The sequence below is a fragment of the Ursus americanus genome, chromosome 28, assembly GCF_024610735.1.
Source record: "Ursus americanus isolate L20-20 chromosome 28, mUrsAme1.1.p, whole genome shotgun sequence".
NCBI lineage: Eukaryota > Metazoa > Chordata > Mammalia > Carnivora > Ursidae > Ursus > Ursus americanus.
In genome coordinates, this window is record NC_142154.1 from 11,700,301 (window position 1) to 11,718,774 (window position 18,474).

Sequence of the window (18,474 nt, forward strand, 5' to 3'; positions counted from 1 at the left end):
GTGTGCTTTTGCAGTACGAAGAGCCATGATTTTCTTCATGTCAAGGATATTTTTTCCCTGGTATTAATTGATTAATGAATCTCTTCTTTTTCTGTCTCTATGCTTTAGAACTCTTAGTAAATGGAAGTAGGACTTTCTAGATTAATCCTCCAGCATTTAGCATAGTGCCTTTAGTGTATTAGATGCATTATAATGTCATTTAAATTAAAAATGCCCTCAGCAAAGAACACAATGCCTGATTCTTGATGGGTTCACTTACAAAGAGTTAATAACACATTAGGTATTCCTTGAAAACAGAGCCAGATTATGCTAGCTGGAAAAAGAATTTAATGTGAAAATAATGGCTTGAGTAAAGGCGTGGAGCTAGAGAAGCTAGCTTCTAGGGAGAAAAGGGAATTAATGACTTCTTCTTAGAGACATTGAAAGGTTGTGTTTGCCTTGTGGGTGGGGAAGGTTTGGTTGGGCGCAAGAGCTGGGAAGGTCGACATTGTCGCTATCTTGTAAAACTCATAGGTATCTATATGATATAGTCACCATGCATAGAAGTCTTGATAACTAGCTATCCTGCTGAAGGGTAGGCATGGGATCCCCGTAGATTTCTGGTTTCCATACTCCATGCCCTACTTTGCTGTTGCACGTACCTCCATCCACACTAAATCTGAAGTGGGTCTGTGTCTCAGGACTCTAGCTGGCACGGGGTAGCTAGCTTACCGACAGATGCAAAGTGTGGGACTGGGAGGGATTTAGGCCCCTGTAAACAGGATGGTGCTTCATCCATTGGAAAGTAATGCAATGCAAGATTTTACAGTCTTTAGGTGATTTTCGTTCCCAGGAAAGCCTCATAGGAATTATGCAGCTGTGTACCCTCAGGACTGGCATCAACAGACAAAAAAAAAAAAAAAAAAAAAAAAAAAAAAAGTCCCATTTACCAGCCCCTCCCAAAAGAACAAACTGTAATCTTGCCTCAAGTTTCCTACAGCATTTTCTCTCTGCTTTCTAGGAAGAGGGAGTAAAACACATGATTGACACGTGTGTGTGTGAGAGAGAGAGAGTTCTACAGAACAACATGGGGAAGTCAGATTTCTTCTGAGGTCTCACCGATTCCTGTGTGGAACATCTGGCCTAACATTCCCCAGCCCCTGCTCTCTCTGGTGATCACACAAGGGGATAGTCTGGAGCCACTTACTCCACAAATGGAGAATTGCTCCCATCTCCCCAGACAGCTCCTGCTTATCTTTCATGACTCAGCTCAAGTGTCATGACTTCAAAAGCAGTCCTCACCCTGACCCAGACTCTGCCCAGCGTCCCTTCACCCTGTTCCTTTAGCTGCGTTTAAAGCACTGATCTCTCTGTCTGTTCATTGTTGGTTGAATTGTCTGTAGACTTTAAACTTCTTCAGTGTGTGGGGTCTGCTAGAGTTGTCTCTGGATGCTTAACTCTAAGACCTACACTTGGCCATTACGGTCTCTCCACAGAGGCTTGCAAGTGGCTCAATGAACGGATGGGTGGTGTTAAAACATGGGCTCTGATACATTTGGTGTCCACGGTTTGCTTGTAACCACATTCATGAACAAGCTGGTTATCGTTACTCTACATGAATGGATGAAGTGGATGTGGTAGCTATATGCGATGGAATATTACTCAGCCATAAAAAAGAATGGAATCTTGCCATTTGCAACAACGTGGATGGAGCTAGAGGGTATCATCTAAGTGAAATAAGCCAGTCTGAGAAAGACAAATACCATGTGATTTCACTCATATGTGGAATTTAAGGAACCAAACAAGTGAGCAAAGAAAAAAGAGACAAACAAACAAACAAAAAAACCAGACTCTTCACTGTAGAGAACAAACTGGTGGTTACCAGAGGAGATATGGGTGGGGAGATGGGTGACATAGGTGGAGGGGATTAAGGAGTGCACCTGTTGTGATGAGCACTGAGTCATGTATGGAATTGGTACCTCTCTATATTGTACACCTGAAACTAACATTGTTACTCTGTGAAATCTACATCAGTCTTTGAAACAATTCCACAAGGGAAAAATAGTATCCCAGTCTCTAAACAGGTTGCCTGACATTATAATCAAATGATCTTACCTTTGCAATTCAGTCATAATAGTCTCGGCCCCAGTCCCATGGTGGGGATGAACACAGCTTTACTGATGCTGTGAGATCTGTGCTCTCCCTGGTCTTGGCCTGAGGTCGATGCCAGAGGAGAACGGTGGCACAATCTGCCATCTGGGTCTCTGGAAGAGCTAAGCAGCCCTCTGGCTTTAGGAAGGACTTAGGTCAGCAGCCACCTGGGGTGATACAGATCTTTGCCTCCAGGCATGGGACCTGCTCTCCCTGCTACCTTCTAGAGATTTGGATGTTCTGAGGACATCGTCATTCCTCTTCCTCATGCAGAAGGATACAGAACTCACTGGGCCAGTAAAGTGAGAACTGAATGCTCTGCGTGTTTGAATAACCTCCCCACTTTGCATTCCACTGCAATCAGAGAAAATGTCACTGCCCAGATAGAGGCAGGGTGCACCCCTCCCTGGCATTTCTTTCCTTTTCTCCCTATCTTGGAGAAAATACCAGTTGGAAACTGCGATGCCATTGGCTCTTCTGCCCTAACTAGACTGAACTCTGCTTTCACTGTCAACAGTTTGGCACACTTGCAATATCTCTCTGCTGGCAAATTACCACGCCACTCCTGCTGTGCAGTCCTTGAGAAATTCTGCTGCCACTTTCCTGGGAATGGGTATTCGTGAAATGGAAACACGGAGGCCTGTGAAAATGTTCTTTCCCCAGGACAAATGCTGTAACCAACTGCCCTCTGTGGGCTTCCATTCAGGAAAATGGATGCACAACCTTGTCATCCTTGTCATTAGCTGTGTTGCGATGCGTCTATTCACGTACTGACAACAGCCACAAAAGGAATGTTTCTCTGTGCAACCGTCCAGGGAAATAGTATGGATTATTAATTTTGTATTTTAGGAGGTGGCAGAAGGGGTACAAAAGTTGGAGCTGTATGAAAAGAATGTTCATGTTAGGGTAGAGACAAACAAGAAGGTGTCTGATTGGATTAAGGCATTGGACAAGAAATGGAGATATGTTGATTTGAAGATCTCTAGAGCTCCGCAGTCTTAGGGTTTCAAACAGGTTTTTTTTCCTCCACTCGCATGAAATCATGAGCACATCCAGCTGTATTTTATGCTACAGAATTCACCTTTCACAAAGGATAATGTGTCATTAGCTGACTTATGTAGCCGTGCAAGGAGATGATGACGCATCGTAACTGCCGAGCGCCTCGCCACATGTGGGGGTGATTGTGTCGGCGATGGTGATGATGATGAAGAAGATGATTTATCAGCAGGAAATCTGGCCCAGAAGTATTCTCCCCAGATCAGTCCAGTGGGGAAACAATGGTTCTGTCATCACATAAATCATGGCAAAGCAGTCCTCTGAGTCCCAGCGAAGGAGACGTGGGTGTGGACTTCCAGGTGTGGCTCGGATTCCGAAGCAGCTCCAGGGGACCGAACATTGAAAGCATGCAGGGATATCTCTGGGACAGGACACTCTAAGTGTTGCACCAGGACCCAGGGGCAGGGTAGTTGCGGCAAAAGGAAGGCTTAGCTGGCTTTTCAGGGGGTCCCATACTGCACTTTAATTACACAGATGGACCATTTTGCTCTAACACATTGTACCCACACACAGTCCCTATGCATACACCCTCACCTTTCACGCGTACCCCAGATACATACACACAGCTCTGTGCACACGCTTCCCACCTGACATCCACACACCCACAACTTACCACCCTTCCAAACAATTCCCTTTATAGTTTACACATATCACCTACATACTCCCACATACATGTTCTCTAATCTGTCCAAGCTCACAGCCCCATAGCCCTCATTCATGCACCCTGCCCTACATCCTCCATAGATACATACCCGCTCACCTGTACCCATCCCCCTCACCTGCCCCCTGCATATACCTTATGCCCATACACGTTCTCCCTCCACACACACACACACACACACACACACACACACACACACACACATACAGATACACTCAGATGCACCCACATTCATAGTCATCCACACACACTAATGGTCACACAGTCAACAGGGGGTCAGAGTTAGGGGAACACATTAATCCGTGTGTGGTTATTACACTGAATCTGTCTTTCTCTTTCCCTGTTTTTGCCTCTCCCTTCTGCTCACCTCTCCCTCCTTCTTTGCCTCCTTCCCTAACTATTCTTTGCAGAGAAATTATTTTCATTTTTCATATACATCATTTGCTTTGCCTAAAATGGACGGTATTGCTCAAATTACCATTTATCTACTTTTTGATTAACTCAGATGAAGAATGAGCTGCTTAAGAAAAATTGACTTGGGGGATATTTTTGGATTTATCCAGCTTTTCTCACTACCAGGCCATCCAACCATACTGGAATCTTGAAATCCATTGAGATGAGATTAATTTCTTTGGATGTTCGGGTGGAGGATAGAATGACCATAGCAAGTAGTGTCCTGTGGTCTGCCCATCAGCTTTGTCCTTGGTCCCCTTCTCTTGTCAATAGAAAGGCAATGCCAGGCCTGAGCATGCTGGAACTAACAGTCCATGTGCTGGAAGAAGGCCACAGGTGCACACAGAGTCCACCCATTGGCTTTTCATCTTCTCTTAGCCGAAAAAATTATTGGTTCAAAGGCATTGACTCTATCTCCTTATGTGGCATAAGGCACATACATTTTGCAACTTCCCTTTAGCAGCTCAGCCAAATGAGATGACATTAAAAACCCTGTGACAGCCCTTCTGTCATCTACAAGAGGTCTTTGATTTGGCACAGCCATGAAAGGTTTAGTCGCTTTTCTTCTAATGCCATCCAGATCTGAAATTCTCTGGGAACACAGAAGGGCCTCCTGCTTCTTGCAGATTTTACAAGAAGGAGCTTAAGCCTCGGCTGATTGTTGCCCATGGAACGCCCACGGGACCGTGGCCGATTTCGCACCCCAAATGGAACTCCTACTTCTAGAAGACAGAAAAGGCTTGGAAATAAAACCATTCACTGAAAAAAAATAAATGTCTGATTTATTTTAAGAAAGTATTTCCGAAGAGGAGTATTTTCTCTGAATCTTGGCCTCACTATTTCACATCAGGACAGAGATAACTGCCCCAGCATGGCTAGACACACAGGCCGACAGAGATGGAGGAGAAGGAGAGGGTGAGCAGGGTACACATGAGGTTGGGGAGGCAAATGGACAAAGTTCAAGGGCACAGACTCTTAGTTTTTGTGTGTGTGTGTGTGTGTGTGTTTTTCCTTTTAATTTTGGGCCATCGTTCCAGTTTTCCCATGAAGCTGGTGAGGTTAATGGGTATAGTTCAAGAATGGGCATATCTGGCATAAGAGGCCACCTCACTTGTAGTGTAATGAAACTCTATGCAAGGGCCTGGGTTTGAGCCTCCCTAACAGAACTTCTGATACCACTGGGGTTGTGGCAAGAATTAAATAAGATTAAGTAGGTAGCATCAACTACAATTAAGTAAGATTCAAAAGGATATGAAAGCTAATTGTGAGGAGCCATACAGCTGCTAATTGTACTTAATTTATTAATAACTTTCCTTGAAATATGGAATTCTTTTTCTGGAAGTTTTGCAAAGTGGATATTAGTTTATGGACACAATGAGTCTCAGGCTTCTTCCAGAGGAGGGAAGTAAATTTGTCCTTTAAAACTTCTCCAAGAGGAGGCCAACAGCCTGGGAGGTGATTGGAAAATCAGAAATTATGGTTTCCAAACCAACCAGGAACTCCGTGTTAGAGTCATAAACAGGGGTCTTCTTCTTGAAAGCAGGTCCAACCTCATGGATATTTTTACTCCCGCAGGGATTTGGGGGGCAGGGAAGCCCTCCAAGTGAGCAAAATGAGAGGTGAGAGAATTAAAAAGAGAAAAGAGACCTGAAATAGGCAAAGGCCAGGAGTCTGATGCTTCATGAGCTTTAACTCACATAAGTCTCACGGCCACCCTGTGAGGAGTGTCCCCCATGCCCTCAAGCCCTCCCCGCTCACCATGAAGAAGCTGGGGACACCTCTCATCACTCAGGCGGTCGAGAGCCCCGTTCAGCATCTTCACGGATTTTGTTCCGGTGGTGGTGATGGTTTCCCCCAACTCAGTCACTTCCAGCTCTGCTATTGTCATTTCTTTCTTTATTTATTTAGCCCCGGCTCTTTCTCTTTTTCTTTCTCTTTTGGTACCTGGGTTGTAACCATTACTCCTCATTTCCTGGGCCGCCATCTTTCCCCCACGCTACTTTGCCCCGCAGTAGTCTCTCCTCCCTTCTTATCATCCCCCCGCAATCCCGCTAACACGAAGGCCACAGGCGTGGCAAACATTTCCTGGGAGTTTGAGGAGGATGCAGGGGGAGGTATGCATGAAGAAGGCGGCACAGGGCATGAAGTATGTTCAAACCTGACCTTTGCACCGGGAATTGTCGTTGGGGCCATGTCTCTTTGTAGCCCATGCTCAAGGCTGTGGCAACCTTACATAACTTTGCCTGAAGGAGGATGCCCATCATCCAGGGCATATGCTTTGGATTGACTTCTACAGAATTCCTGGTCGCGTTCCTTCACCTCCCCCTTGCCGCCATTTTATGTAGGACCCATGTGCTTACACTTCCATAGTGGGCCTGCCACTGCCTCTCCTACAACTTGGGGTACCCCTCACTGACCCTCTCTCCCTCCCTCTTATCTCTCTGTTTCTGAAACCCCTTTCCCTGGTGTAGAGTTAATGGGGACTGCTAGTGTTCCTCACACATTGTCAGGCATACACATCTGGGTCTTCCCAAGTCTTGGTCTACTCGGGAATCATCTTTATCAGCCCCAAATAATTGATCAAGACCAAACTGAGCATTTTTCTAAATACCCCAGAGAGTCATTCTGCCAGCCACACAAAATAGAAATGTCTGCAGTTTAGGTATTTTTTAAAATTTATTTTTATTTTTTATGGAAAGCAATATCCTTTTTGGTTAGCTTTTCCTACAGTTATATATGAATAACCCATTTTAGAAAACAAACAAACAAAAAACCCCAGAGACTCAATGAATCTAAACAACCTTCCCAGCTAATTATGATACTAATTACTACTAAAGATAGAACTGGAACTGAGAGTCAAGGTTGTGGGCACCAAGAGTCATTATTTTCCCATTTGCTGCATGGTCTGTAGAAAGACATCAGCTTTGGGCCAGCTGATGTCCACGGATAGGGCTCATTAGGCTTCCCCGGGCAAACAGTGCTGCTGATAGAACCCTGCCCTCGGCAGATGGACACTTTGGGGACATTGGGATGGGCTTTAGGGGCTGCCTGGTTTCTCTAGGAGATATGATAAGCGCAAGCATTGAGTGAGTGCAAAAAATCAGCCACCTTGGACGTGGCTGGTTCCCTGCCTCCCTTCCCCGAGTCCGCAGAGACTTAAGGGGCACCGTGCTACGCCTTATATCTTAATAGCCTAGTGGCATTCATAGCTAAACTTTGCCACAAGGAAACACTCATTTCAATAACTCACCGCACAGAAATGTGTCTAAGGACTGTTGAGCCCCAAACCCATTTGCAAAAGGAACCTGAGAAAGGAACAAAATGAAAAGCAAACAATCTTTCCAGTATTTTCAAGACTCTGATATTTGGCACAAGTAGTAAAAGAAAAAAGAAAAAAAAATGAGATTGAAGTACTTGGGACACATAACGAAAGCGAGTGAGCCAGGATGAAATTCCAGCTGCTTTTATTAAAAGATTTTGTAGAAATCCACAGGGACACCATTGAGACCATTTTAATTTTAGTTCTCCTCAAATGGCCTCTCCTCTCACCAGTCCCTGATCAGGACATTTTGTGCGTTGTGGAAATGATTTCCCCTCATGGACCCAGTGCATAGGGGATGCCACCCTCCAGGGACAGGACAAGGGATGTATAGTTTCTTTTGTGAGTGACACAGCAGAGCGTGTGAGAACTCTCCCTTAATAAATGCCCTTTGACGAAGATGACCAGCCATATGGACACACATAGGTTCTGAAGACCCTGAGATAATGAGAACACTGTTTTTTGTTTTGTGTACTTACGCATGTAATTTTTAACAGATTTGCCTCCTCCTTCTAAAACTGTAATTCTCTTATGTCTTTTGTAATATTTAAACATTTTTGTTAATGTTGGGTTTTCCTTGGGGTGATCTGTGAAAGTTGGAGTTATCCATAACGGGAAAGGAAGAGGGTTGGGTTGTGGAATCAGATAGGCAGAGGCCACCATGAAATTGGTCTGTTTAGTTACTTCACTACCTTGAATATTTGTGTTCTCAATTTTGAGATGAAGATATCAATATCTATCTAACAGGATTGTTCTGAGGATTAAAATTCAGAGTTTATGTAAAGGGCCTGGGATCCTGGCTGGCATAGAGTACGTGTCGAAATGGTCATTCTTCTTTCTTCTTTGCTACATTGAAGTGCTCTTTATAACTATCATCGCCACTTGATTTTGCAACACAATGTTTTGAGACCATCAGAGGCAACCAGATGAGGTTTTGATGGAGTTAATATATCACCTCATTTATTTGTTCAATAAATATTTATTAACTCCAGATACAGTAAGTGGAGTGAGCCAAGGTAAAATGTATTGACTTGTCATAGTAATTTCTTTAGTCCTGGGATTTAAGTGCCCTTGACTCTAAGTAAATAAATTCTAGTGTTTTCTGAACATCTAGGACTATCTTTGAGACTCAATGGATTCAAACATATAGAGGAAGAAAAAGCTAACATAAAATCTGATTGTCAATTGACTGATAGATTTAATTTCTACCTTTTTGAACATGTATCTATGTATAATGCAAGTTGCCATCTTAGTAGGGAAAGTTTGCTGGCTTACCTTCGTAATTACATCGATAAGAGTAAGAGTGATGTATGTTCTGGTTTTTCTCATTTACAGTTGATTTATATCTACTGACTTGATGTAATTTCTAATAAAACCTTTCCTTACATTCAAAAGTATTCCAGGAGATGATATATTACATGGTCTTGTCTCAGGAACAGTGGTTTCGTGGCTCCTTCTGAAAGGTTCTGGGAAGCAGTTTCTTTGATCATTTCCCCCTTTTCAGGGTCTGGGATTCCATCGTGAAGGGCTCTGGAAGAGCAGAGCCAGGCTATCCAAGCACTCGCTATGATGAATGGAAACTTACGGTGCACCTGAGGCCAGAAGGGTCAGAAAACAAATGTCTAGTTTTGCAGGACGCACCCATGTTAACAGTGCCACTGCTAACTAGTTCCGGATCAGCCTTGTGAAAAATGACTTACCATTTCCAGGCTATAATGAGAGTAAAAGTCTGCAAAGACGGATGAGACCATGCTCTGAGTAATCCTTGATGAAGCTTGTTTGAGCAATACAACCATTTGTCTCTCTCCTTCGTCTGGCTCTTGTTATATAAAATAGCTGTGTAATCATCTTGAGCCAGAATGGACTGAAGGGACCAAGGGACAGGAACTTCTGAGTCTCACGTTTCTGTCACCCACAGCTGCTCATCAATAAGAGAGAAGCCCATGTTCCAACCAGCACTTTCTCATGACAATACTGGGCATTCAAGCATAACTTGAAAAAAGAAAACCCCAAACCTTCCATTTTGTGAGCACTTGGGCACTGAATTTCCTGAGTAGTTTGCCTTGATCCTAAAAATCAGGAAACAAGTCTTTGCCAGGAGCGTGTTGTTACCCTGAATGAGTTAACCCTGGAGCCCAGCTCATTTCTAACCATTTGATTATTTACCCTTCAAATCCTTGGTGGCTGCAACATCTGGCATCTCTCCTGCCTTCCACTGAATGTGCCATGTTGCTAATCCAATCAGTTATTAACAGTCTAAACCATAGAAGACTTTTGGGGGAGAAAGTGTGGTCTGTTGGAGAAAACCCTGGAAAAGGAGTCTGGTGGCATAATTTTCTAGCCCTATTGTGATCTTGAGAGTATCGCCTTGCTTCCATAGGACCTGCTTTTCTCACCTGTAAACAGGACTCACCTGACTCACAGAAGTACTGCAATCCAAAACATCAGGGGTTCCTTATACATACCCTGTTCCTCCCCATGCACTTGACTGGACTCCTGGGCTCTCGTCCCCACCACTTTTTATTCAAAAATTAGCAATATATATTTTAACATGTATTTACTTATTTTAGAGAGTGGGGGGCAGTGAAGAGGGAGAGAGAGAATCCCCAAGCAGACTCTGCGCTGAGTGTGGAGCCTGATGTGGGGCTCTATCTCACGACCCTGAGATCGTGACCTGAGCTGAAACCAGGAGGCAGATTCTCAACTGACTGCACCACCCAGGCACTCCCCAAATTAACAATATTTTGAGATGCAACACAAAATACATGCTTTACCATGGAACAGGTCCTATTCTCCCAGGTCCTGTAAAGGAAATGATGTCAGTCTCCTCTGAGGTCATTAGTGGGTTATTTCTCCTAGTTCATGGCCATATCACTGATATCACTTTCTCTGGTTTACTATTACCTTCAGGAGCATGTTGGACGTCCTGGTGGGCTGGACCTGTTGCAGCTCCATTCACCTGGTTGCCAGAGGCAGAAACTTGCAAGTTTCCCTTGCTGATCTATCATTGTCTTCAGCTTTCCTCCCCAGTCCCCACCCACAGTGCAATCAAGATAGTGGTTCCCAGTTCCTTCATTTCCTCTTGGATCTTGTCTGCACCTCTCCAACCCTGCAGCTACTTTGTTCAGACTCTCCTCCTCTTTCACTGCTGGTGCACCCCTCTTCCAAGAGATTTCCCCAGGCCTTCTGCCAATAGTTGTCTCCACTACATCTGCAGTGAGCATGCTTAAAGATCTTCCTTAAATGGATCTCTCAAGGACCCTTGATCGCCTTTACTGGGGTTGGCGTCACAGGTGTGAGACCATGTAGGGGCACAGGAGCCCCTGCTGGGTTTAATGCTCTGTGGTCACCATCTTGAACTTCTTACTAATTTTTATTTTTACTTTTTTTTTTTTTAGATTTTATTTATTATTAGAGAGAGAGAGAGAGTGCGAACATGTGCACATGAATTGTTGGAAGGGGAGAAGGGGAGAGGCAGCAGGTGAGGGAGGAGGACAAGCAGGCTTTGTGCTGAGCGCGAAACCCTAAGTGCAGCTCGATCTCATGACCCTGAGATGATGCCTTGGGATGAAATCAAGAGTAAGACACTTAACTGACTGAGCCACCCAGGAGACCCCTTAATGATTTTTATGTGAGAAGCCCTGTAATTTCATTTTGCGCTGAGCTTCACAAATTATATTGCTGGTCCTGTCTTTCGTGCAGAAACCAAGTCCAGGAAAGAGTGGCCAAAGTTCCAATGACTGCCTTTCACAGGAAACACTTCGGCTACAGTTCTCTGACCTCTAGTCTTGTGCTTTTCTACTTCTTTCCATGCAACTGCCACCAATTACACTGTTTGGTCTATTTGGTGTCATTTATGCAAAAACAATTCATTTCATGCCTAATGCATGCCAGAGACTGTCATAAGGCACTGGGAACACACAGATGAGAGCAGAGACCTGGTCTCAAGAAAGAGACTAACTAAACACGGTAACAACACCACGATGTGGGATGTGCAGAAAAAGCAAACTGGAGGACTTACAAGCCACACACACACACACACACACACACACACACACACACACACAGGACTTCTATTTGTTTGATTTTACTGAAATAGAATATATATTTAACATTAGGTAAGGGTTTTCTCAATGTTTGCTTTTCAAAAATCCACATTATACATTCTTCCCTTCTTCCTTTTCTTGCTCAGTAATTCCGTGTGTAAATTTTTCCTAAATCAATAATTCAAACAAAGTTTGGATTATTTTAAGAACCCCCTTTTAATCAGAGTTTTGTTTCCATCATTAGAATAGCTAGCTTAAAGTTCATTTTCATTCCACATCTTTGGAAAGGACATTGAATAGTAGCTGTTTTCCAACTTGAGCTATTTGCTTATTAAAATTAGACATGCGATTCCACACTTGTATTTATTCTTTCAATTAGGCAACCTAGCATTGTATTTGGAAATTTTGTTTTAAATGCTGGCTTTCCCTTACAATTTTGTTCTCGAAGCATCTGTTTAAGGAGGAAGCATGTAAGTCATAAAGGATTCCATAAATAATATGCGGATGAAAACTGCCAGCTCAGCCTGATTTTACAGCCACCTTACAAATATTCTGCTTAATGATTTTCACTTGCATCTTGGACTCTTGTCACTTTCCTCTTTTTGAGGGAATCTGAGTTTTCCAAATGCTCCCCTTCCCCCGTCCATGGGTTTCTAGGTCACTGCTGACTCCGCGATTCCCTATGTATGGTCACCAAGATCCCCTGCACAAGTGGTGTAAACTTGACCTTTCTTGCTCAGTGTGGGGGTGGCAGGCGAGTTCGCAAACTGAGCCTGACTTTTTCCACCAGATGTGCAAAGGGTGGGAATTTTAATATACATTTTAGGAATTAAAAGTTCTTATTTTGCTTTTAGGCTGAGGTACCTTGGGTAAAACCTAATTTTGATTGGGAGCCTGGGGATAGAGCAGGGAGCAGGAAAAATCAGAGAGCAGTTATCTCTTTGGGCTTGAAAATAAAACAGATGCAGGGAACCCTGGAGACACTCTGAGATCTTATCCTCCTACGGCTGTCTCCCCTTCTCTGTACGTTGAGCACTTTATACGTATTCCCGTCACCACGCCATAGCTACACTCCTTCCATGGATTCTTCAGTTCTCCCCTTAAACTTCACTTCTTCTTCTTCTTTTTTTTAATGTAATGTTATTCGATCTTTATTTTTTTATTTTATTTATTTATTTTTTTATGATAATATTTTTTTATTATATTATGTTAGTCACCATACAGTACATCCCTGGTTTCCGATGTAAAGTTCCATGATTCATTAGTTGTGTATAACACCCAGTGCACCATGCAATACGTGCCCTCCTTACGACCCATCACCGGTCTATCCCATTCCCCCACCCCCCTCCCCTCTGAAGCCCTCAGTTTGTTTCTCATAGTCCATAGTCTCTCATGTTTCATTCCCCCTTCTGATTACCCCCCTTTCTTTATCCCTTTCTTCTCCTACTGATCTTCCTAGTTCTTATGTTCCTCACAGATGAGAGAAACCACACGATAATTGTCTTTCTCTGCTTGACTTATTTCACTTAAACTTCACTTCTCGAAGTGAAGTCTGGGGCGCTCCAGGAAAGTCGGACCACATACTGTGGTCTCTCCAAGCACCCAGCACCTTCCCTCTGCATCCCTATCACCAACTGGGACTTTTGATTTATTTGAGAGAATACTGGCTTTTGTCTGTCACCCTACTGGGTCCTATGCTCTTCGAAGGCAGAGCATAGAACTAAACATAGAAAGACGGGTATGTAAGGACTTTATGTGAGTTTCACAGAACTTCTGTAATCCTGGAAATGTTCTAAATCTGTGCTGTTATGGTAGCCACAGGCTGTCTGCTGAGTATTTGAAATGTGGCCAGGAAGATTGAGGAATAGAGTTTTTAATTCTATTTAATTTTAATGCCTTCGAACGGAAGTTCCAATAGCCTCGTGTGGGTTCTGTATTGGACGGCGCTGCCTGGGAACTCGGCGGGAGGGGCGTGGATGCAACACCGCCATCACCGAGGGGGTGAGTGCTGGGGTGTGGAAGCAAAGGAGAGTCAAATCCAGCAAAGGTGATATTTTTGCATTTTCCATACCCAACATATACACTCATCCACACACATCCACACCACCTGGGACCCTTCCAGCCGGATTGGTCTGAATGCAGGAGGAGGACGTTTGTCGCCTCTCAGAGAGGCTCTCCTGTCTTCTCTGACACTGAGTGAAACCCTATTGCAGCTGAACTGGCTAAGCTCAGTCTCTTCCCGTTTCACCCCTGCACAGAGTCCTGCACGCCTCTGGCGCAAGGAGACCGTCCGCAGTCCAAGTGTGCCGGTGTGGTCCCCTGAGTCACCAGGAAGCGGCAAATCCTCAGCGGGTGAGTTCCCTGCACGGGGAGGATATCCTTAACGTGCTATAACCTGAAAGAGCGCATGTTTATCTTGCACCATAAAAGACCTGTGTTGGCCATACAGCACTTGCAAATCCTGGCCTCTCTCTAAGCCTGACTCAGTAGGTGGTAAGTCAAGAAATGTATTTACCCTCTCCTTTCCCGTAACCCGTTGGCTGCACAAGCCCTGGCTGGAGGCTGGGCTTTGCTTTCCCAAGGGGTCTGTTTCCAACGGTACATTGATCCGCGTCTGTCAAAGAGTCCCTTCCCTTGGATATAGGAGGTCGCAACCCCGTTGGCTCAGTTCTCTATTTGGAAGAGCCGAATCCGAAAGGCCTGGCTGAGACTGTTCCACTTTTCAAAAGCTGTGTTAGCAGGAGAGTCTCGCATGTTCTGGTGAGAGCCGGGTGCAGCAAGCACCTGCGGACCCAGAACGAAAAAGGTTGCGTGTGCTCTCAAATGAGGAGATGGCTCCGGGCTACTTGAGTGAGAAAGAGCTTTCTGACCTTACTGAAACCCACACAAATATTTCAACAGCCTTTTTAATGACCAGTGGACAGGTTTCTCTGCTGCTGACTCGATCTGGTTGGGATGCTGCAGCTGAATTGTTTCCAGGAAATCTGCCGTAGGCTAGTCGAAGTTATTTAAAGGACGTTTCATTGACTTAGAGGAAACAGAAAATTCCAGGAGATGAAGTATATATTATTTTTGGTTTAATAATATTATGGAATAAAGTAATTGCTATATGCAGTTTTATTCCCCTGAATTTCTGTGCCCTTTCAGATTGCTCCAGTGGTTTGCACGGGGGCCCTGAAATGAACCCATATGTCTATGGGAATTGGTGTGTAAGAAGAATAGCATTTTGCCTTAGGAGGAAAAATCCTGAATTGATATAAATGTTTTGGGGGGCAATTCATTACCCACCCGAAAAAATAACTCATGACATATGCAAACATAATCTAGCTTGTCTTCAATACAGTCTTAAAAAAACAAGCAAACAACAGTAACACTCCTAGAAGGAAAAAAAAGGGGGGGAGATTTTTCTTGAAACAGTTTTGAGCAGGAAAAACTTTCCTAAGAAAAATACAAAAGTGAAATTGTGTAGAGAACAAGATAAAAAGATTTTACTACTACGAAAACTCAAAGCATTTATATGATGAGAAATCTCATCAATGAAAGATACACCAATGGCTGAGATATTTCTATTAGCACCAAAAATTACAAACAAAGATTCACATTTGGAGTAAAAAATTCTTATAGATTACTAAGAAAAAGACAAACAGCTGTATGAGGAAAGGAGCAAATACCGGGAGCAAGCTGAGAAAATATGAACGGCCAAGAAACATGTGAAAAAAATGTTCAACTCTGCTACTAATCACGCAAATGCAACTTGAAGTGATACGGCTTGTTACACCAGCAAAATATTTTAAAACTATGTACAGTGCTGGGGAGAATGTGGAGAAGGGGAACTTTCCTGTGGCCTATGGGAATCTGTTTTAGCTCATCGATTTGGATAGAAAACGCACACGATCTATTCAAATTCTAAATGTACTTGCCCTTGGATCTGGCAATTCGCTTCCAATAATTTATCCCACAGAAATACCTGCTTGTGCAGGAAGAGACACAAGTATACAGTTCTTTACTGATGTGAACAATTCGAACCAAGAAAAGCACTCTAAGTAGGAATCGGCTCTCTGACAAGTGCTCTGCTGTTCTGTGCTGCTTCTCATGTAGGTTCCGCCTTTTTTTAAAAAAAGATTTTATTATTTATTTGAGAGAGAGCCAGAGAACACAAGTGGGGGTGGAGGGGGGAAGGAATAGCAAAGGGAGAAGGAGAAGCAGGCTCCCCACTGAATAGGGAGCCTTACGCGGGGCTCGATCCCAGGACCCCGAGATCATGACCTGAGCTGAAGGCAGATGCTTACCTGACTGAGCCACCCAGGTGCCCCATAGGTCCCCCCTTTTACATTATTATGAGATGTGAGGCTAATAGCATCTTGCCACCAAGAAAACGTAAGGCTACCTGATCAAGATCCCACTGGGTTCTCGGCACTGTCCTCTCTAGTACTTGAAATTATGCTTATCATCCCACAGTTCTGCAGCCTTGTGTGTTTCTTTTAGCCTGTACCTTTGTCTGCATTTTATTTCTATTAACGTGCCTGGACACATATCCCCCCCTCCCTCCTTTTCAACAGATGCGCCCTTCTGAACAATCCAGGCAACTCAATACTGTATATTTTTGTTGACGAAAGTTTTGGGCTCTCTTACATTCAGAACAAATGGAGAGACCCAGGGAATGGATTGAGGGTAGCAACAAGGAGCAACATTCTTGGAACCAGTTGGTGTTCCACTTCTGCCGGACTTGTTTCTCTTCCCATGACCCTCCCCTTCCCTTCCTCTGGGCTTGCAGAAACATCAAGCCAGGGGTGATCTAAGGGCAGAACTGAAGAAAAGCAAATGGAGAAATGACATTTTATAATTAAGGTCGTTTGGGGGTTTAGGATCATGCTGGAAAGGGCCTTATGGATTACCTGGTCCCACCCCCACATTTCTTCAGAACAAGTGACCCTCCCACTAGCACATCCCTAGAGTTGCGACTCAAGTGAAATCAACAGAAATCACTTCCAGAAAGTTCAAACGAGAAGTATGCAGTATCTCTGGAATTGAGAATAAACTAAACCTCCTAACTGAAGTTGGAAACGAAGACAGGGCATTGTGCTTCTTTGCATTGTTTATTATGCAAAGTAGCAAAATTAATTTATGCAAAATAATACTGTTACTTTAATTTTATAAGCTGATTTCGAATTATTCAAGCATTTTGGTATAAATCCCCATTTAATATTCATGACAGCTTTGTGAAGTCTGAATTATTATTCTGATTTTGCAGTTTAATTATTAGGGGTTCACTGAGGTTAAGTGGCTTTCACATTAACACAGAGCTGCTAAATGGTAAAACAAGCATTCAGATACGAATCCCATCACTCCGAGGGTAGCACCAACCAGAGCCGAGAAGTAAAGGCACTCCTAATACCAGAGATGCATCACCTAATGTTTCCAGCAGAATTAAATCAACGATCCCCTTTTCTGCTCTGGTAAGCCTCATTTTGGGGTCCACCAGCCCTCATTATTGGTGTGATCCCAGTTATTAAGGAGTCCAGACAGGATCATGACACAGGACATTTCATTCAACAGTTAGGGCTTCAAATGTCACAAATGACAACAGAAGCTAAGAACCAAGTCATCCTAGAAGGTTTTTTTTTTTTTTTTAATGAAAATTTCTCTTCCTGGCATTTTTATTCATAGTATAATTAAATTTGAAGCAGGTCTGACAGTTCAGCCAAAATGATAGAATCGATTATGCATTTGAAAGAATATGTAAATAAAACAAAAATTATTATATGTCTAATTATAGGCAGTTGACAAGATTTCAGGGAAGTATTGAAGGCTCTTTACTCAGGATCCAACTCCTTTTTAGTCCTCTTGGTATAGTCCTATAATCTACCCCCCCATGCTGGAATGATTCAGTTTCACACGTATTTTTGCCCATGCTGTATCCAGGATAGTGCCAACCATTCATGCTGGAGACAGAAAGAAACACGCTTCCTCTGCTGGAATTTTAGAAGCTGTTCCATGCAAAGTTAAATTCCTGCAAAATTGGAAACTCAAGGGCGATTTGTTGTGGTTTATAGCTTTAAGTGATTATGGAGGCTGTCCAAATGCCCTGTTTTACATTGAAGTGGATGAATGAACACTCCTAGGGGTTATCCGAGATAGCCTGGGTCTTCCTGGCAATTTCCTTGAGAAATAATGATACCCAGTGGCAGGACTGAGTCTAAAAACACATTTGCGCAGGTCCAGATCATGTGGTTTCCTCACCGCCTCTAGGTCCAAGGTTCAGTTTGTTCTGCACTTCTGACATGTCATGATACCAGGGCAAATTTCATCATTCTGTCCCTTTCCTTCCCCGTGAATTCTGACACATGACTTCTCTTTGTAAGATTGCCAATGAAGAAAGTTTTCTTCCCAGATCATACTTCGTATACTTATTTTTAAATGGCACATTTTCTATTGAATTCCTCTGGCTGATAGTTATTGCTTAGGGGGGCAGGCTTGGCAATTGCTTCTTACGTTGATCATTGACTGACACATTTTCCCCTCTCCCAGAGCACATACCATTTGGTATCATTGTTGTCGATTTTCCGTTCTCTGTCCTTGACCTTGCTGTGTCCACAGATGCAAGAACCTCCTGGAATAGCTGCCGAATCTTCCCTCCTTTGTCTGAATCTGCACAGTAGATGAACTGGGTTGTGTCATGTTGTCACATTCATTCTCAATAATAGTAGCAGCAAACGTCATTAGGGGCTGACAGTGCTCCGAGTAAACATGGGACATTTATCGTCTCATTAAAGAAGCTCACAACCCTGTGAGATGGGGACTATCCTTAG

At 43.6% G+C, this 18,474-nt stretch overlaps 1 protein-coding gene across 2 annotated transcripts in view; it reads left to right on the top strand.

Annotated features, from left to right (window-relative positions):
• Positions 1-18,474, top strand: part of LOC148107556 (uncharacterized) — a 73,548-nt gene that overhangs the window by 9,134 nt on the left and 45,940 nt on the right. For both annotated transcript variants that reach the window (XR_015722043.1, XM_087856560.1), the window contains exon 2: positions 13,924-14,017. Coding sequence is in view for 1 of the 2 variants with exons in the window: in XM_087856560.1 (XP_087712686.1) it covers positions 13,924-14,017 (94 nt within the window). In the remaining variant the exon portion in view is untranslated. The remainder of the gene's footprint in view (positions 1-13,923; positions 14,018-18,474) is intronic.